This window comes from Gracilinanus agilis, chromosome 4 (assembly GCF_016433145.1).
Source record: "Gracilinanus agilis isolate LMUSP501 chromosome 4, AgileGrace, whole genome shotgun sequence".
Classification (NCBI taxonomy): Eukaryota; Metazoa; Chordata; class Mammalia; order Didelphimorphia; family Didelphidae; genus Gracilinanus; species Gracilinanus agilis.
Window position 1 is genome coordinate 486,315,285 of NC_058133.1, and position 20,714 is coordinate 486,335,998.

The window sequence follows — 20,714 nt, forward strand, 5'->3', positions numbered from 1 at the left end:
GCTTTGGGGCAGACACAAAAGGAGAGATTCAGCCTGCCCTGCCCTGAGTTTGGGGTCCACAGTGAGATCCTGAATAAGTGGGAGAATCCCTCAAGTGGTGGCATGTATCTGAATTTTCACTTTTTGAAATTATAATTTATGTAAAATGCACACATAAAATGTGAAAATATAAAGAGTGAATTCAAATAATGCAGCCTCATCAGGAGATTAATTGTTCACACTAATCATATGTAACCTATAGAGAGAATAGACCCTCCCCAACCCAGTGGCCCACATACCTTCCCCACCCGCCCCCACCCCCAAGGCTCTAACCTTCTGTCTTTTATCAGTTCTAAGACAGAAGGGCAGTAAGGGCTGGGTAAAGAGGGTTAACTGACTTGTCCAGGGTCCTATAGCTAGAAGGGTCTCAAGACAGAGTCTGACTCCAGGCCTGGCTCACTGTTCACTGTGCCACCTAACTGCCCATCAGCCTTTAGTTCTAAAGGCTTACGCTTAGAGTAATTTAAGAGTTTATAGAAAGCTTTTCTCACAACAATCCTGGGAGGAAGGTGTTCAATGTACAATCTGACACCTGGGGCTTAACAAAGTCGGGAGGGTGTTCACTCCACAGACAAGAACACCGAGACTCAGCCAAGGTTACAACTGGTGGAGCTGAGTCTTGAAGCCAGGTTTGTGCACTGTATCATGCTGGACCCCCAGGGCTATGAACAGAGTAAAAGCCTTCAGTAAGATCTGCTGAATGAATCCATCCATGATCTGAACATGGTCACAGGGAAAGGGAAGACAGCCTGGAAGTCTCATGTTTTGCCACCAACCCTTGGGCACACACCTGGGCAACCAGGGCTTTGCGGCTGTCCCTCTTGACGGCCATGGCAAAGTCCAGCCATGTCCACGTGTTGTTGTGATACTCTAGACACGGTAGAACTAGGTTAAGGTCACCCCAATCCACACTGTTCTTCTCGCCCTATGGGGGCAGGGGAGAAAGAGAGAGAAAACACATTAGCCTCTACCAACAAGCAAGCCAGCACCCATTATTAAGGAGCAGAGATTTGCCGATGCGATTTCCCCCTCCTCCCAACACAACAGGAACGGGCACCTCGACTCCTCGAGGAGTAGAGAGAGCTCCAGACATCACCACTGAATCTCAACCACCTCCCAAGGCTGCAGAGCTCCCTCCTGCTCCTGCCCTGGCCCCAGATTGCACAGGGGAGGTCCAGACCTTATAGCTGACACAAAGTGGAACTTGGGGGATCTTGATGTAGATGAAGGAGTTATTCATGGCTGCTCGCTCCTTCATTTTGTCTATGTCATCCACAGGGTGCTAAGGAAGGCAGAAGAAATGAAAACCATCTGGGAGAGGGTCACTCGTCACCCCTTCCACTCCTGTCTCCCCCAAGGGAAGCAGGAGAAATATCCAGATGGAACAAAGAGATTCCCACCATGGCCTTCCCACTAGCCAGTATACCCAAGGAGAGAGTGGGTACCTCGGGTGCTTTGCGGAATGACCTCCTGACCCCAGAGCTGCGGTTCAGGCCCTGAGCCACCCCCTTGCCAGGGCCCAGAGATACGGCATCATCTGTTGTGATCAGCTGCCGTGGCTTCACCACCGGCATACCTATGGGAGAGCGAGCAGGCCAGCCATCACCCCCTCTCCGTGGCTATAGCTCCTTCCGAGGGCTTCCACCCCACTCATGTGGGGCCCCATCCCGAGGCCCTCACCCGTGGTCACAAGTTTGGACTTGTCCTCCTCATCCCCAACCTCCTCATCCTCCATGCTACGACCAGGAAAGAAAAAGCCCATCATTCGATGGAAGAACTGGTGTGTCAGTTGGATGGTGAGAGGAACCACATTGACCTACAAGAGATGAAGGCAAAAGAATTATTTTAAATAGTCAGTTCTTCATAGAAGAGAAACAAAGAAGGCCAAAAATCATACTCCAATAAATGGTCAATAGCTATGAAAAACTGTTTCTCAAAGGAATTGCAATTACTTAGTCATATGATAGAAAGCTCTAAATCACTAATAAGGAGAAATTTAAATCAAAACAATTCTGATGTTTCAGGTCACACTCAACAATTGGCAAAGATGACAAAATATGAGAATGATCAATGTTGGAAGAGTTGTGCAAAGATATGCACACCAGTGCATTGCTAGTGGAATTGCAAATTGTTCTAATCTTTCTGGAAAGCAAACTGAGATAGGCAAAGTGACTAAAATGTCCTTATACTTTATTGTTAGGTTATACATATCAAGGAGGTCAGTGACAAAAAAAAAAGCCCCAACACACCAAAATATTGATAACAGCACTTTTCATGGTAGCAAAGAACTGGAAACAAAGCAGATGTCTATCAACTGGGGAATGGCGAAACAAACAGCGGTACATGCATGTAAGGGAATATTGTTGTGGTGTAAGAAATGAGGGATGTAATGAATATGGAGAAGCACGGGGAACACATACATGAAATGATGCAAAGAAAGAAGCACAATCAGGAAAACAACACACACAATGACTACAGCAATGTAAATGGAAATAACCACTTCAAAATAATCAGGACTAGATGCTGGAAAGTAACAGTGGCTGTCAAGCTCAGCTCCAAAGAGGTATGAGAACCCTCCCTTGAAGAGATGAGAGACAACAGGAGTGGGCTACACTTATAGTGTCAGGCTTTTTTAATGTGCTGCTTGGTTTTGTGGAAATTTTCTTCCTTTTTTTTTTATCATAAAGGATGAGGAATATAGTGGGAAATATAAATTATATGAACAAAGACATCAATAAAAATTTACTACAAAAAAAAGGCAAATAAAAAAACAAAGTTGGCTCCTGTCTCTCAGCCTAACAGTCCTGTCTCTAGTCTCCGCTTTGTCCAGGTCCCCTTAGACTTTCTAGAGTTAGCTTTACCTCACCTCAAAGTGCTCCTTGATGGAGATGCCGCCGACAGGAGGCCGGACTTTGCTGAACAGGCGCAGGGCCAGCTGCCGACCAGACTGGCAAGAGCTCTGGGGTCGTAGCACCACCTGCGGGATGTACAGGGGGAAAGTGAAGCTCTGCCCAGAACCTCCAGCCCCTCTTCTAGGAACCAAAGAGTCCTGTAGAGCCAGGTCAGAACCAGAGCCTGGTCTTGAGGCCCACTCTTCACAGTGCTTTCTGAGGAGGTACGTGGGAGAGGCCCTCATTGAGATGCTGCCCCGGGCGGGCCAGATGGGGCCTAGGCCTGGGAAGCAGGAAGGACACTCGCCTTGTAGACCGCATTGGGCAGGAGGTTGTTCATCGTGAACCAGCCCAGCTCCAGGAGATGTTCAGCCGTATCGTCGGATTTATTCACCTGGCAAGACAGACAAGTCCCGCTGCAGTGAGCTCATCCCCGGGGCTTGCCAGAGATCGCTGCATGTTCTGTTGGCCCAGGCACTACCTTGCTATAGAGGAATCGCTGGAGCTCCAGCTCAGCAATGCCCAGTTGCCCGTCCTCCTCAGTGAGGCGCCACCGTGCCTGGGCAAAGTAAAACTCGGTACGGCGGGCCACGCTCACATCCTCTTGCTGCTTTCGAAGTTCCATCTTGTTGGCCCGCTGGAGTTGGAAGTCCTTAAAACACCTGACAGCGTGGTGGCAAGGTCAAGGGGGAGTGGACAGAGCCAGAGCCAAGTAGGCGGGCATCCCAAAGGCAGGAGAGGCCTCCAGACAGACAGATTCGCAGGAGACTGTCCCCACCCCGGACTCAGTGCCCCACCCGAGGCCAGACAAACCTCAATCCCATTTCTGCACTCACAAGAAGCCACCACCTCTCCCTGTAACCAATGCCTGTAGTTAAGCTACAATCAACCTCAAGGGCTGAGCAAGCTCAAGATAGAGTTTCAGGTCCACAGCCACAGTACCAAGGCTGAAAGCCAGACGGGCCTTGGCTCCCTCCCAAACATCCCTGTGTGGCTCACTCAGAACTGTCTGTCTGGCTACAATCTGCTCAGGAGCCAAAGGGAGAGAGGCGATGAAGCCAATGCCACTTATCAGCTCCTGACCATCAAGGCCTGCCTGGGCACTCCCTGGGGCACACAGTGCCACCCCGAAGAGGCGGCCAAGAAAAACCAAGCCAACGCCTTGTCCTTGTTAGAAGGCTCCTTGCCCCGGAGACTAGTACAGACAACAGCAAAGGGGCCGCCCTGACCCACCTGATGAGGATATTGAGTTCCTCGCTTTCTAGCTGTAGGTCAGCCTTCTCTTTGCTCAGCTGCATCTGTAGTTTCTGGTTCTGGTCAAGGAGGTTCTCATTCTTACTGTCATCCTGCAGAGCCTGGGGGAACCAGAATGAGTCAGTGTAAGCAGGGAAAATCCCCCAAAGCTTGAGCTCTCTCCAGCCCAGGGCTCTCTGGGTGCCCTGACCTTCATGATGGAGTACATCTGCTTCTCAAGCTGCCGAATCTGAGCCACGTGCTGCCTTACAGCCTCCTGTAAATGTAAGATGCTGCTGCGCTGCTCTTCAGGGTTGCTGGAGATTTCCAGTTGGAAGCGTACTCGCTGCTTTTTCTCACTATGTTCCTATGAGAGGGGAGCAAGGGTGAGGCCTATAAAGATTTTGGTTAGGGGTGACAGTATCTCTCCTCTCAGTATCTTCCTGAGAGGAAGGGGGAGGAGATGGGACCTCAGATCTGGGAGACCTTGATCTCTGCCACATATCGTGGTCACTGGGTACTAGATATGAGGTACTAGGGATCCACAGTACTGGGGATCAGTTATGCCACTGGTTTAGGAAGAGTAAAGTCCAACCCTGTGCAAGGGTAATCGAGGGCACACTATTGCCAAGCTGAGTTCTTCCACCTTGTAGGCCCTCCTCTGGGAAGAATCACAGCATTCTAGCCCCTAACCAAACCAGGCCCTCCAGGAAGAAGCATGGGACCCCTGGGCATTTCAATTAGACTTGGCAGGAGATAAAGGAGCCAGGCTCACCTTGCGCTTGGGTTCCACATGGAGCAACAAGTTGTTGACGATGTCTAGGATCATGGCATACTGGGCTGGGTTGGTAGAGATTTCCAGTTCATGGTGGATGAGAGTAAAGGTGTCCACAGCACCTGGAATAGCTAAGATTTTAGTAGGAAGTCCAAGTCCCTTCGTAAAAACCCTCTGCAGCCCAGAGCCCATGCTCATCTGCCTCACAGAACAGGAGAGCATACAGAGGCAGAACCATCCCATTCTGGTAATGTTGAGGCTACAAACAGGGCTTCATCCTGCTCACCTCCCTCTTTAGAACTCAGGTCGTTTCTAAGGCAGAAACAGAAAAGTCAGAGGCCAGCCTGAAGGAATCAAAAATAGCTGGAACCCTGGTTAGCATCTGAGTCACAAGCCCCATCAGAAAGTGACTACTCCAGGGCCCCCTCCCCATTCTGAGGACCCTGTGCACTCACATACCTTCCTGCTTTTTCAGCAGATCTTCCTTTTCTTCCTGCTGCTCATGGACCTCAGGGGGCTTTATCTGGGTGGCCAGCTCAGGGTCAATGTCGTGACTATAGCTGATGTAATACATGCGACAACTGCAGCGAGAGATGATCCGCTGGACTTGCTGGGCCTGCTGGGCCTCTGAGGGCTGGTTCCAGTCTGGGCAGGGCAGGGAGGGAAGACAAAGGGAGAAAACCTGTTCAGGGGCAGTCCTCTCCTCAAGAAGCCATCCCTCTGACTTGCAGCAAAAAAGCCATGTTCAAGAACCTTTGCTTCTAGCTATTGCAAGGTCATAACAGAAACCCAGAAACAGCAGCCTGGCCTAATTCCAACTCCCACAGTGCTCTTGAGCCTCTCCCAACAATATCAGGCCAAGAGTTAAGAGCCCATGGCTTTCCTTGGTGCTCCCAGCCTTGGGGCAGAGGGAAACCTGACCTGTGGTGGTGCTGACCATGCCGCCCACAGCCTGCCCACTTTCCATCAGCTCCTGCACAGAGTCCAGACTTCGCTGCCGGTGCTCCTCAATGTTCTTCACCTAAGGGGAGATGGAGGGGAAAATGGACATCTTCAATCATAACAGGAAAAGATCCTAAGGAAATGGTGCCATTTTCTGGAGGAGAGAGTGGTTGTCATTTGTTCCACAGCCCTCCAATACCCAGAAGCCAAACAGCTCCCTTTCCTGGTTCCAATGCCTAAGTCCTCCCAGTCTAGCCTTGAACCTCCCAGTCACAAGGTATGGATACTCCAAGGACACTGGCTGTGAGCCTAACCCCTCCTTTCCCAAATTTTCCCTTGACAAGGAGATTTGTGCAGCATGTTCAGCTCTGGAAGAGAGGATGCTTTTAGATCAACCAGGCCCAGAAAGCCAGATCCATAGCCCTGTGGCCTAAAACAAATCAGAAATCAGCCTATGGACAATGCCCCGTTTTCCTATAACCAAACCTTTTCTAGTACTTTTCCCTGTTCATATTTCCACTGATAAGGGCAAAGTCACCATTCATTCAAGTCTCTCTACCAGGCTGGACTCAGAATCAGAGGGAACGAGTACAATATGAGTGGCCTCATCACTGAAGGAGGGGAAAACAAGCCAGAGCCCCTGGCCAGCAAATACACTGAGTTACAGAGAATAAGTTCTGTGAAAATGCACCATCCCATAGCCCTCTCACTGGGCAAGGACAGCATCCCAAAGTGCATCATTCTCTGAAGGCTGTAGTCACCTCCATCTGAGAAAGCAGGTGTCAGGCACAAGGCTGGGCATACCTGAGACAGCCACAAAACCCAGGCAGTGGCTCCCCAGCTCCCCCTGGTCCACAGGGAGAATTGTTCCTCTGGGTTTGTTTGATGCTGGGGATACCTTTCACCTGGACCACTATTGTCATGGACCAGTTCAAAGTCCTCATACGACCACCAACCTGCCTGTCTCCTGCCTAATGGGACATCTGGTTTTTTAGCTCTCAAAAAGTTACACTGGAGGCTGCCCACACTGGGCTTCGTTGGCACAGCAGTGAAAAGCCTCAGTTGGGGTGAGGGAAAAAGAACCAGTTTTATCCCTGAAGTTCAGAATAACAAGTGTGACTTCTGCGTTGGTCCTTTTCAGATACAACAGAGTAGATGAAGGAAAACAGCTTAGGGAGTGTGGATGCTGCCATACTTGTTAATAATAACTAATGTCACCAATGTCCAATATCGGGAGGTGGGTGTCCTACTGTCCCTCTTCTCTCCTGGAAACCAGGTCCCACTTTGTAATGCTGTGACCAGCTTATTCCCACGCCAGCCCCCAAACACACCCTCTCCCAGGACATTTTGAGCTCCCCAGAAGCCCCCAAATTAGACCTTCTCTCAGTTGCCAAATGGAACCAGCCAACAACAGTGATCACAAGAGGTCAGACACAGCTAACAAAACTTCTCAGAAGGCATTTTTTGCTTTGCCCTAATGGCAGAGGCTTCTGGGCCTTGGCACCTGCTTCAGCTTACCCTCATGATGTATGGGCCAGGCCGTGCTCTTCGTGAGGGGCAATCCAACAAGCACATGTCTAATAACTACCAAGCTTTGCATCATGGGCTGAGAGTGCAAGTGCAAAATGGGAAAGAAGCTAAAAGGAACTGAGACTCTGTAAACATGGAGTTCCTGCTGTCATTGCTACACTTGGCTGACAGCTACAGGCAAGGCAATGGAGAAGAATCTGCAAACTTGCTGCAAAGGGCAAGGATGAAGTCCCTAAAACATGCCAAGCACTGGGTGCCTGGGTATATGATACAAAACAAATGAAAGAGTGGCTGCCTTCAAGAAGCTTCCACTCTACTGCAGGAAAACACTGGGAACATAAACGATTAAGCAAAAATACATACAAATTAATCTCTAGAGAGAGGACCCTCACAGCTGGTAATGGGGGAGGAACGGTCTGGACAGGCTTCCCATAGGAGGTGGAGGGGAAGTGGGTATACCATTGATGGGGAAAGGGGGAGATTGGTGCAATGTATACCTAAGAAGCCTGGAAAATCAGCCAGGGGCCAGATGGTGAAGTGGTAAAGATCATTTGATACAGGGGTCAGGACTGACCTCTAACCAGAGCTGCCGGTCATCACGTTCAGTAGGGCTACTCTCAGTGGTAGCAAAGTACTGCATACCATCCAGGAGACACGTCCAGGAGGTCTTCTGCTTGAGGGTATCACCATACCAGGCTGGGTGATGCTGGCACTGAAGCAGCTGTGCTTTGGCTGCAGAAACAATGACGCATCCCTCTGTCTCTGCACCTCGAAGAACCATCTATTGGCAAAGAGGAAAAGCTATCAGGATCCCAGGACCCCTGAGGAAGACAAGAAAATAAGCACAAAGAAGACACCATCCATTGCAGCAGAGGTTTCATTCTCTTATTGACCAACTGCATACATTTATACCAAGTCCACATGCCTCTTGGGCTCCATACTCTTGGAGAGGCCTAGCCTTGCCTGCCAATCTCTCATAATGCCTCTCTGTGCCCATCTCAGATCTCACAACAGGCAGCAAGAAGCAGCACCTGATCACCAAGTGAAATATGACACAGGGGAAGTGAGCCAGGGCCAAGTTCCTCAGCTTCCCTGGCTTTCAAAGATGGGAATATTTGTTAACAGAGTCAAACAGGGGTTTTCAACCTTGGCTCAGCAGTTTTAAAAACATTTTCATAACTCATTTCTTTTAATTGGTTTCTTTTGTAATTCTGGGCATTTTATTTTATTCATTTGAAAACATGATTTTCAGAAGACACTCACGGATTCAAGCTGCTACCAAATGAGTTCCTAACACCGCAAAGTTTAAAAACTCCTATAGAGCAGTTAACTCAAGAGTTCTCTCCAACCCTCTTCTGCTTGGGGAGAGGAAGGGTACCTGGCAGTTGACCAGCTCAATGAGGCAGTTTCGGTTGAAAATATCATCTGTCTGGCAGGCGGCTATGCCACACAGCTGCTCACTGACTCCCGACTCCTCTTCTGTGAACACCACAAATTTGTCTGTCTCCTCAATGAGCTTCCGCAACATATGGGCACCTGACAGAGAAATAAGAGGGTCATGGTCCGGAGGGGGAAGAAATCGTATCCAATAACATACTGTTTAATCAAGAAGCATACGGAATTCTCTTATCCCCTTCTCTCCTCGTTGAGCCTCTCCCCCCCAGGTCAATCATTCTATTTCAGCTATCTCCCTTTCCCCAAGTCCCAGAACATTCCTCATGATCTCTGCTCTGGTTCCTTCACTGCCCCTAGTCCTTGTGGTATGAACTGGGTCAGCCTAAAAAAACGAGTTGACAGAGCAATCAGAAAGAAGGAACTAACAAACTTCTCTTCTAGTTCTGCTTTTCACTAATAAGGAGGCACTGGCTATCGGGATATAAATGACAGGAATTCTGTCCTAAATGACTATTCCATCTAGGAATGTGTGAAAGGAAAGGATCAGTCTGATATGAAAGGAACATACTTCAAAGGATCTAGAAGGGCAAGGAGGATCCCATGGACATGGGAAGTCAAGCTGGGAGGCTTGACAATAACAAAGTGATGGAGGCACAGAAACAATTCTAATTAAGAGGAAAAAAGAGTTGCCTAAAGAGATCCATATAGATAGTCAAGGAAATAACCAACCCACTTGTATTTTTAAGAAATGGGCACAGAAGAGAGAAGCACAGACAGATAATGGAGTGGGGGACAAATGCACGGATGGCCCTTCTTCCTAAGAAGAGTGCCATGAAAGCTAAAGCTCAGCATTGGCTGGAGCTGGCAAAGAGAGCCAGAGACAATAGAAAGGTGTCTTCTTAAATCTCTGATGAGCAAAAGGAGACTGGAAAATGAAAAGGGCTGCTGGGTAGCATGGAGGGAAGAAGTTACTGAAGCTTCCTCATTCCCATTTCATTTAGTTTCTCTGCCAAAATGAATGATCTTTGGACTGGAAAAGCAAGAACAAAAAATGACTAACCGGGTTGGTGCCCAAGACAAGTAGAAGAGTAGTACTAAGAGAGCACCAAGCTGCCTTTAAGTCACCAGATCCAGACCGGTAAAAACATTGCCTAAATTTGGAATCAAAAGATACAAAGGGCTCCCCTCCAGCAGGATCTGTTGCTTACTTCCCTTCTGACTCTTACAGACTGCTTCCAGCTTAAAAAATGTTTTACATACATGACATCTTCCACTATTCTCTTAGGCGAGTACTAAAGGCATACATTCATTATACTGAGGGGGATGCACTACTGGGCATATATCCCAAGAAGGGCAAACACATGCCAAAATATTCAAAGCAACACTTTTTTGTGCTAGCAAAAAGAGACAAAGCAGGTGCCATCCATTAGATAGTTGACAAAGCATTTATTAAATGCCTACTCTGTGCTGGGCTCTAGGATAAACACTAGAGTTACCAAGGAAAATAAAAACTGTCCCTGCTCTCCAGGAGTTCACATTCCAAAGAGAGGGCCAAACATTAAAAAAAAAACAAAAAAACTAGGGATGTACAAGATTGAGATGCAGAGTTGGTGGAAAGTAATGTCAAAGACAAAGGCATCAGCAGCTGCAGGGCTGGGAAGGCCAGGAAAGGCCTATCCAAAGAGGGGGACCTGAGCTATATTTGAGGGAAGCTAAAAAGCAGAGGTGAAGACAGAAAGCATTTCAAGCATTAAAGAGAGCCACTGCAAAGGCATGGAGATGGGAAATGGGAGTGACATGTTCAAGGGACGGCAAGTTGGAAACACTGGCCTATAGCATTAGTGACCAAAGTGTACAAAGGCTGGAAAGGAGGGAAAGCAAAGAGATTTCAATATGATACCAATGACTTGATCCTGGGAATACTAAGGAGCCACCACAGTTTCCTGAGCAGAGGTATATCATCAAATGAAGAATGTCCTGAACAAGCTGAATCATCTGAATGTAATGGAACCCTACTGCACTGTTAGAAAGGATGAACACAGAAAGTTTGGAAAATTGTGGAAAGATCTTGAGGGAAGTATTTCAGAATGAAATGAACAGAATGAAGAGAATGCAAGCCTAATGACTACAACAGTGTTAGCTGACTCCATCATGACCATCACAAAAAAAGGGGGGCGGATAGAGGATGGGGATTCCAGATGAAGATGATGTCCTGACAAACATGGAGTGCCTAGAGTTGGTTGGTCTTATATGGTTTTCTGTGTTCTATGTTCAGTGAAGTGAGGGGTAAAGAAGAAACAATTGTAGTGGAAAAACAAAAGGCAACATTTTAAAACTGAAAAAATCAAGGAAAATTTAAAAACGAGAGAGTAGGGATAGATATCTCTAGGGTCTCTTGCAGTCTTGGCCCTGTGATCCTAGATACGGTCAACCTTGTCATATCAACTGATTAAAGTAATCTATGGAGCCTCATCTAGGCCAGCTTACCTCCCGAGGAGCCCTTTTCAGGCCCTTTGCTGAGGCTGGTAGTATTGACCCGAGGAGGGGTTGGGGGGTTGGGTAGGATACCCCGCTTTGGTTTTTTGGCCGGCAGCTGGGGATCAATCTTTAACCCCTTTAGGGCCTCAGTGGAAAGATTTCGTTTTAGTACAGCTGCCTTTTTGTAGCCATCGTAGAGGCCAAAGGCAATGTCTCTGTTGGTCGTGGTCCAGGAAGCACGCAGGTCCACTAAGTGCAATTGGTGGGTGTGAAAGGCAGGGTCCCCATCTCGGGAGGAGAGCTCCTGAGGGAAGAGGAAAAGCTGAATGAAGGCAGGTCATGTGGGTCCTAGGATTCCCGGACTGGGGCTATAGGCTGCTGGAAAAGTCCTAAATGCAAGGGTGCAGAGAATAGCAAAATGGAATCTGCCTAGAGTGAGTAGGAAAAATGGAGAAAGAGAACTGAGAGGTCTCCTTTTATAGACTAAATTACATCCTAGGACTTTAGACCTCAGGCTTGAGAATACATTTTTAAATGATTTAATGGATTTCAATGTAAAAGCCAAATGCAGATGGAAAAACCCTCCCAGGCAAGGGAGTTATGGAAAAATCATGAATCAGGATTCATTCATCTGGGCCTGAGAGAAGGCTCAGAATACAACCAGGAATCTGGACTGAGTCAGGGCACCTATTCTCCCCATCAGGCAGAGGGGGAGCTCCCAGTCAAGAGAATACCTCTTCAGCAGTACGGGTGCTATGCCGCTGGTAGGTGAGGGAAGACAGGCTCAGCAGGTGAGTCTTGGTGACCAGCAGGTCCAGCCGGTGATCAGAGCTCTCATCACTAGGTGAAGCCATCAGGTGCACCGTCACCTGACTCAGGTCACTCACCATCTGTGTCACACTCCATTCAGAAATGAGGCGTCGCATCACGGTGCCCGCTGTGAAGTGGGGAACAGGCGTTCAGAGGCAAGGCAGAGGACTGGCTGGAAAGCATACTGGGATGGAGTTGGGAGGCAGAAAGGTGGGTGAAAGGGAAAGAAGGCAGGAAGAAAGGGACCGAGGGGCAACTGGCCAAACCTTGAGGTATAAGTCGCTGGGTTCCCCGAGTGAAGACGTGGCCCTGACTGCACTCAACCTGAATGCCCCGCTGCTGAGCAAATGAGGCCCAGTAATGCACCTAGAGAAAGACAATATGAGACAGAGAAAAGATGAGCCGGGGGGGACCAAGAACAGAAGAGGGAGAAAAGAGACTCGGTGGGCCTACAGCACACAGCCAAGATGCAGGGTGGCAGACACATAAGGCCAAGTCCAGATGGGCTTGGGGGACTGGAAGTCTGCTAGAGAAACTGTAGCAAAGTCCAGCTCAGACCTGCAGCTGGGGGAAGAGGGCGGTGTAGGAGAGCTGCTTGTAATGCTGGCCAAGCTTCTTCTTCCCAGGTTTCATGTTACTGAAGAGTTTTCCTCGACAGATGGGCCGGGTGACACTGGTCCATGTTGCCCAGAAGTTCTGCATCCATCGAAGAGTACTGCTATATAGCAGAATCCGCGGCTGGGACAGGGCTGCAGATGGATAGGAGAAGGGGCAGGTCTCAGCTGAGGAGCCTCGAAGTGGACACAGGGCTACAATGGGAGCCTCCCCAGCTAGAAGGGAACAAAGGCCCAAGACAACATGATACTTTCATTGGGCCCTTTCTGTGTCCCTGGGGACCAATGTCTTCTCCCTCCATCCTGACATGTACCAAGCCAAATGCTCCCATGTTTTCTCTCTTGTTTCCCAGTGTCTCAGCCCAGGCCCTCCACCCCCTAGCTCCCAGCCTTACTCCCACTGGGCCGAGTCAGGTCCATCTTGATGGAGAGATTGAGGTTCTCAGATCTGAAGGCCCGGTAGGAGTCATGGAGCTGGCCATGGGACACTTCCGGCAAGAACTCTGGAGCTCGAAGGACGACACTGTGGTGGTCATGAGGGTTCCCATGGCACAGCCACTGCAGGTCCAGCGTCATACAGAGGTCAGGCAAGTGGAGGAAGCAGCAGTCGTCATACCTGCCTCACAATGGAGCCCCCAGATCTCAGTGCCCTTTCCCTATAACTCCCCCTAATGTGTCTCTTCCCACAGCACATCCCTGCCAGCCCAAACCAAAGCTAGGTCCCGACTCCACTCACTTGGAGGCTGTCCGCACATTGACATCCAAGTCACCCCTGAACACGAATTGACCTGGTTTCCAGTGAAAAAAGAGGTGGCTCCACTCCCAGTGCATGTTTTCAGTTGTATTATAGGGATCCTGTAAGCAGCCCAGGCACTTAAGGAGGGAGGTATCAGGAAAGGGGCCAGGCCTCCCCCCAACATATCCTGGGGCACATGGCTCCGAGCACACGGAGTCCTGCCCGGCTGCTCACCTCGGTAGCGAGCTGGTGCAGGTTGGCCTGCTCGATGTCCATATGCCAGTCTCCGTGGAAAAGCAAGCGGCTCTTGTCCCACCAAGGCAAAGGAGCACTGGGGTCAGCCGAAGGCTTCGTCAGGAGGTCCACAGACTGGCCGATTAACGTCCAGGCTGGGTCCCAGCACGGCCCCCATACCACGGTGTACTGGAAGACCTCGGCTGAAGGGAATGGAGGCTCGTCACTTAGACCCTCCGCCAAAGGCCCAGGCTCCTCCCCAGGTCTCACCGCCCACCCTCCTCTCCAGAGACCTCCCCTCCAAAGCCAGTTCCCTAGTTCTCTCCCCCTCCCACTCACAACGGAAATCATGGTAGAACTTGAGTGGGGGCATGTTCCTTTCCACGACCACGTCCCCCCAGGGGGGTCCCAGGTGCAGGGTTTGTCGTCGCCGGGAGCACGGCTGCCCGCTCTGCTCTGTGCCCACCAGTCGGCCTAGCAGCCTCCACTCCCGAATCTCAAAGAGGTAGCGAGGGTAATCGCGGATCCGCACTGCACACAAAGGCACACGCAGATGACCGGGAGCCTGCATCGTCGCCCTTGGATTCTCCTATTTGCCCATTTGGGTCAAATCAAGCCCGAGGATGCCATTGTGGGATGGCAAAACCAAAGCGGAGCTAGGAGTGGGCAAAGGCCTCCCTTCTCCCGCGGGGGCAGGGGCGCGCCGGCCTAGAGGCCCGGGTCAGGGGAGGAGGCTCCTATGGGAGCGGGGGTCCCCCAGGCTCCTCGGAGCTTCCCGGGAGCCGGCTCTGCAGGGGGGCCACTCACCCAGGAAGGTCTTCACGTTGCACTTGAGCATGCGACACCACTGAATGACGAGCTCCAGGCCTTCGCAGGGGAAAGGGCTGCTGGGGTCCAGTTCCTTCAGCTGCTTGAGCACCCGCTCGGGCCCGTGGAAGGAGGCGTCGGCCAGGGCCACCAGCTCCAGCTCGGTCAGGCTCCAGGTGAGCAGGGCCCGGCGCATGGGCGTGTTGCCATAGAGACGGCGGGACCGCTGGATGTAGATCTCGATGTTCTTGCGCTCCAAAGAGGCATAGAGTTCTTCTATCTTGCGGGCCGGGAGCAGCTCCCCGTGCTGCTTGCGGAGGGCAGCTACCTTGGCGTCCAGGAGCTGTAGCCGCTTGGCGCTTTCCTTGCTCTCATCCTTCATGAGCTCATAGTTGTCCCGCAGCTTCACCTCAAAGATGTCATCCAGGAAGACCCATGAGAAGTGCTGGACCTTGATCAGCAGGTCAGGAGGGAGGGGAGTGGGGCCAGGGGGCCCCCCAGGGCGGGCCCCACGATGCAGCCCCTTCAACCACTTCTGTACCCCTACAGCCTCATCCAGGGTGCGAGAGAAATCATACTGGTAAGGGAACTCCACTGCCACCGAGCCCAGGGAGAAGAGCCAGACGCGGTTGCGCAGGGTCTCCAGCCCAGGGAAGGGGTTTCGGTGCAGGATCATCTCCTCCAGTTCAGACAGCAGCTGAACCTCCACCTCCTTGAAACTGAAGATGCTGTTGCCATCAAAGCCAGCAGCTAGTTCAGGGCAGTAGACCTGGAGGGAGCCACCGTGGCGGCTCAGGGACACACTTTCGGCCACCAGAGTAATGAACTTGTCTTCTGCCACGAAAGCAGTCAGTTTGGCTGTGCTCACCTCCAAAGTGAGGTTGAGCAGTCGCTTTGGGGGAGCTAGTTCAGGGGGACTGTCCTTGGGTTCAGGAAGGGCTCCTGGCTGTTCCGGGGTCTGGAGCAGAGGATCATCCGGCCTCAGTGTGGCTCTGAGGAGGTCTCGGCACTGGAGCGTGGCCAAGATGTGTTGGTACAAGTACATGTGATCTGGGGGGCTCCAGAGTAACATCAGGCCTGCCCCACACTGCACCTTTTGGGGGAGACCAACAGGGATGGTTATGCTTTCTGTTCAAGCCTAATACTATCACCCAGAACAACAGAGGCATTACAGGGCTAACATTGTCTACCTGGGCAAGACTCATCTCAGCCAGAAATTTTTCCTGTCCCCCTGCTCTTCTTTTCTTCAGAACAAATAAGTCAGAATCAGTCTTACACTATCCTACATCAGCACATGTTTCTGGCTGGTTTGTGTCTATAGGTTTCCTTTCAACTAGACTATGAGCTCCCCAAATGCAGATACCAGTTATTTCCTTGGTATTCCCTAGAGTGGCTGGTTTGGCACTGCCCTCAGTGCAGAACTGAATGAGTACTCTTAGGAACACTGGGCTCTTAATCACAAAACCTAAGTTCTAACCCCAGCCCTGAAGTTTTCTGGCTATGTGGCTGTGACTGGGTCACTCGGCCACTTCTTGTTGCCTCAGTTTCCTCATCTGTCAGATGAAGACAATGTTAGCACCACCCACTTCATGGAGCTGTTGTGAAGAAAGTCCTTTAGGGGACAGCTGGGTAGCTCAGTGGATTGAGAGTCAGGCCTAAAGACAGGAGGTCCTAGGTTCAAATCTGGCCTCAGACACTTCCCAGCTGTGTGACCCTGGGCAAGTCAACTTGACCCCCATTGCCCACCCTTACCACTCTTCCACCTACGAGCCAATACACAGAAGTTAAGGGTTTAAAAAAAAAAAGTCCTTTGAAAACACTAAACACTATTCATACAACAAACCTTTATTAAGTACCTTCTGTGAGACAGAAAGTGTAGACGAGATACTATCTCTGCCCTAATAGACATTATGTCTAACCAAAAGATAAGATGTAAACTTAACTAACCAATTTACAATGTACAATATGACACCCTAAGTATTTCAGAGCAGAAAGTTGCTAGGTGAAGACCAATAATTAAAGCTGTCACCACTGGAGAAGAGTTGGTGGAGAGTCTTATCAAGAATGTGGCTTCTAGGAGGGGGCAGCTGGGTAGCTCAGTGGAGTGAGAGTCAGGCCTAGAGACAGGAGGTCCTAGGTTCAAACCCAGCCTCAGCCACTTCCCAGCTATGTGACCCTGGGCAAGTCACTTGACCCCCATTGCCCACCCTTACCAATCTTTCACCTATGAGACAATACACCGAAGTACAAGGGTTTAAAAAAAAAAAATGTGGCTTCTAGGGGCAACAAGGTGACTTGTTAGATTGAGAGCCTAGCCTACAGATGAGAAGTCTTGGGTTCAAATGTAGCCTTAGACACTTCCTAGCTATGTGACCTGGGCAAGTCAATTACCCTCAATACCTAGCCCTTAGCATTCTTCTGCCTTAGAATCAATACTTAGAAAGTAAGGTTTAAGAAAGAAAAGAGTATGGCTTCTGAGTTGAACTTTCCAGAGTGGGCAGGAACTCTAAAGGTGGGGTGAAAAAGAACAATGTGAGCAAAGTTAAACAGGCAGGAAGATGTAGGAGGGACAGTTTACAAGGCAGTATGGCTGGAACACAAAGTATATAGCAGGAGGTCAATGACAAACACACTATCAAATAGTCCTCAAGAAAAGAAAAGAAAATGGAAACAATTGGAGATGCTCAATGCTTGTGGTTGAGCCTTGCCAATATAATAAAAATAAATAACAAACACGCAATAAATGTCCAGATTGAGAGTCAAACTGATCAAACCACCAGCAGGTGACTTTACCAGCAGCTACGTGGTACAGGGATAGTGTGCTGAGCCTGGAGTCAGGGAGACCTGAGCCTAATTACAAAAACTATTCAGGACTCGCTGAAAAACAGAAAAGCTCACCAATGGTTTCCACTAGACAAGGAAGACCCAGAAACTACTGAATTTCTTAGCCTACTGTTTAAGAAAGCTGAGAATGCCAACTATTGTGACAAGGACCCTCTTGGCAAGAAAAACTATTTTGTTGTTTGCTCTTCAGCCATGTCCAATTCTTCATGATCCCATGGTCTGGAACCATCCATGGAGTTTTCTTAGCAAAGGATACTGGAGTGATTTGCCATTTCCTTCTCCAGTGGATCCTTTTGTCAGGCAATCAGAGGTTAAGTGGCTTGCCCAGGGTCACCCAGCTAGGAAGTATCTAAGGTCATATTTGAACCATATAGCAGCCCCTACCATAGATAACTGAGAAAGGCCTGTCTCTCCAAGGTATAGAGAACTGACACAAGTGTAGAAGTATCCCAGCATTCTATGGTAGGAAGCATCCACTTCATCCAATCCACTCTCAAAGGGAATTTCTACCACAAAATGCCATATGGTCGATTGGAGTTGAAGACCTCCAAGGAGAGGGAATTTCTCCAGACGGCCCAATGGACTTTGGAACAGTTTTTACAGTTAGCAAGTTTTTACTCCAATCAAGTCTAAACAGGCCTCTTTCCAACTTCCACCCACAGCTCCTGATTCTGCCTCTGGGCCCCAACAGTCTAAATCTAATCCCTCTTACACATGTGACAGTGCTGCAAATACTAGAAGCCAGCTCTCAAGTTCATTCCCCCAGGCATTTCTCTTCCAGGCTAACTACGACTCTTCAGAGGACACAGGAGGTTCTTGTCCTCCCCAGTACAAGACTCATTTCCTAATAGATAAGGGTTCAAAGGATATGAGCAGGCAGTTTTCAAAAGAGGAACCATCACATGAAAGAATGCTCCAAAGCCAAGTGAAACAACTCAGAGGCTTCAGGGTACACCCAACGCATTGCCAAAGATGACAAAAGACACAAGGGATAAATGTTAAAGGGGTAGGGAGAAGAGAGGCATGGTGCAGTTAACACACTGCACTCTTAGTGGGATCACTGATACTAGAAAAACCCGTTGAAATTCTATTTAAAGTCACTGAGTGGTAGAGAACCCTAATCTACTCACTGATGCCACTACTAAACACACCCCACGTAGTTAAATGACTGAGGAATAGATCCCATCATACATTCAAGGAACTGGAAGGAAGTGGGTGCCCACTGAGTGAGGTACAGGTGAAATGAGAAAAAAAGAAATTGAATGGAATTTTACTGTGCCCTAAGAAATGAGGAGGAGAATTCAGAGAATTGGATAGACTTGTATGAACTGACATAAAGTTATGGAAACCAGAAGAACAATTTACAAACTGACTATACAATAAGGTGTACAATAAGGCCTACACTGTCAGCCACAGCAGATTCGTTGGCTTATTTTGCTATAAGGGAGGACTACACAGGAGTGACAGAGAGAGAGGAATCATTGGGAAGTGACAGTGATATCAAAAAGGAAGATGACAAATCATCTTAAAAAGGGAAAAAGAAGCAATGTAGGGTGAAACATGACTGGAAGATCCTGAGTGCCAGTCAAAGGTGGCTGCACTCTGACACTAGCTACTGGGCACCATTGACGATTTTTAAGCAAAGGAAAAGACCAAATTTATGCATCCACATATATGCTGCTACTATGATTACTGTTACCATGAGCCACCTTCATACAACAGCCATACCCTGGCATTCCGAAGTGGCAATCCTCTTCTGTACCGTAGGACCTCATCATTTCACCCAATCAAGACATTCTAAGATCCTCTTCGTAAGTTGAAAATTGTGCATGATAGCGAACCCTGCCATTCAGTTAAGTATTTCTTATACAAACATTCCTAGGCACTCTTTGACTTTTCTTAGGCCTATCAGAGCTATCAGCATCACTACTCTTGTACTCTGGAGCCATTATTAATAGCTAATTAGCATTGATGAAACAAAAAAGAACGACTGCTCTGATGTGGATGCAACTTATTATAAATAAGAAATTCAGACAAAGACTGATGTGGGAGCTAATGTTTGGCACAAAACAATGTAATGATTCACATTAATGCTTCTAAGAACAACAATGAACAGGATTGGGTTAAGGCTGTGAAACTTCTGCTTGGGAAAATGGTATGGATTTAGCATAATTAAAATTTTTTATTTTATGTATTTTTTGGCCTTCTTTTAAAAAGTTTTTTTTTTTAACTCTTACCTTCTGTCTTAGCACTGATGCTGAGTATTGATTCTGAGGCAGAAATGTGGTAAGGGTTAGGCCAGTGGTTCCCAAACTTTTTTGGCCTACCGTCCCCTTTCCAGAAAAAATATTACTTAGCCCCCTGGAAATTATTTTTTTTTAAATTTTAATAGCAATTAATAGGAAAGATAAATGCACCTGGGGCCATCACCTTTCCCCTGGATCGATGCAGTACCCACCAGGGGGCGGTAGCACCCACTTTGGGAATCACTGGGTTAGGCAATGAGGGTTAAGTGACTTGCCCAAGGTCACATAGCTAGGAAGTGTCTGCAGTCATATTTGAACCCAGAATCTCCTGAATCCAGGCCTGGCGCTCTTTTCATTGCACTACTTAGCTGTTCCCTTTATTTTTCTCAGTTGCCAGTGGTATATAATTGAATTTACATAGGTTGAGTTCTTAAAACAAGACCCTACTGTAATTGAAATTTTCCTGTATGTTAAGTTTTGTCCTTGATTTACATTTTTAAAATGAGTATTAAAAGTAAAGCTTAACAGGACAATCCCAAAGAACTTATGAGAAAGAATGCTATCTACATCTAGGGGTAGAACTGTGGGAGTAGAAATCCAGAAGAAAACATGATCTATCACTTGTTTATATGGGTATAGGTTTGGGGTTTTGGTGTAAAAAGATGACTCTATTACAAAAATGAATAATATGGAAACAGGTATTGAGTGATAATGCATGTATAACCCAATGGGATTGTTTGTCAACTCCAGGAGAGGGGAGGGAGGACAAGAATCATATAACCATTGAAAAAAATTTTTTTAAAGTAAAGTTTAAATTAGGAAAGCATTACACTTTCATAAACTATGTCTTGAGGTAATTAATATTAGGAAGAGAATTGTCACAAGCCTGGGGAAACAAAATTTCAAGATGTATAAATTGCCTCAAGGTTCCTTCTTACAAAGGTAAAGTCTTGTTTTTCTCTCTTTTTTTTTTTCCCTTTAACCCTTACCTTCCATCTTAGAATCAATATTGAGTATTGGTTCCAAGGCAGAAGAGCAGTAAGGGCTAGGCAATGAGCATTAAGTGACTTGCCCAGGGTCACTCAGCTTAGAAGTATCTGAGGCCACATTTGAACCCAGGACCTCCTGTGTCTGGGCCTG

The 20,714-nt window shown here is 48.4% G+C and overlaps 1 protein-coding gene across 2 annotated transcripts in view; it reads right to left on the reverse strand.

Annotated features, from left to right (window-relative positions):
* KIAA0100 (KIAA0100 ortholog) overlaps positions 1-20,714 on the reverse strand; it is a 33,575-nt gene that overhangs the window by 1,961 nt on the left and 10,900 nt on the right. For both annotated transcript variants that reach the window (XM_044672837.1, XM_044672836.1), the window contains 23 exons: positions 14,485-15,577; positions 14,017-14,208; positions 13,678-13,880; positions 13,444-13,562; positions 13,103-13,323; positions 12,652-12,842; positions 12,360-12,459; positions 12,018-12,220; positions 11,293-11,587; positions 8,789-8,946; positions 7,985-8,191; positions 5,860-5,959; positions 5,398-5,583; positions 4,939-5,060; positions 4,375-4,530; positions 4,164-4,285; positions 3,412-3,592; positions 3,238-3,324; positions 2,906-3,016; positions 1,720-1,855; positions 1,485-1,615; positions 1,220-1,321; positions 830-964 (listed from right to left, as the gene is read on the reverse strand). In XM_044672837.1, coding sequence (XP_044528772.1) covers positions 830-964; positions 1,220-1,321; positions 1,485-1,615; positions 1,720-1,855; positions 2,906-3,016; positions 3,238-3,324; positions 3,412-3,592; positions 4,164-4,285; positions 4,375-4,530; positions 4,939-5,060; positions 5,398-5,583; positions 5,860-5,959; positions 7,985-8,191; positions 8,789-8,946; positions 11,293-11,587; positions 12,018-12,220; positions 12,360-12,459; positions 12,652-12,842; positions 13,103-13,323; positions 13,444-13,562; positions 13,678-13,880; positions 14,017-14,208; positions 14,485-15,577 — 4,551 coding nt within the window. The remainder of the gene's footprint in view (positions 1-829; positions 965-1,219; positions 1,322-1,484; positions 1,616-1,719; positions 1,856-2,905; positions 3,017-3,237; positions 3,325-3,411; positions 3,593-4,163; positions 4,286-4,374; positions 4,531-4,938; positions 5,061-5,397; positions 5,584-5,859; positions 5,960-7,984; positions 8,192-8,788; positions 8,947-11,292; positions 11,588-12,017; positions 12,221-12,359; positions 12,460-12,651; positions 12,843-13,102; positions 13,324-13,443; positions 13,563-13,677; positions 13,881-14,016; positions 14,209-14,484; positions 15,578-20,714) is intronic.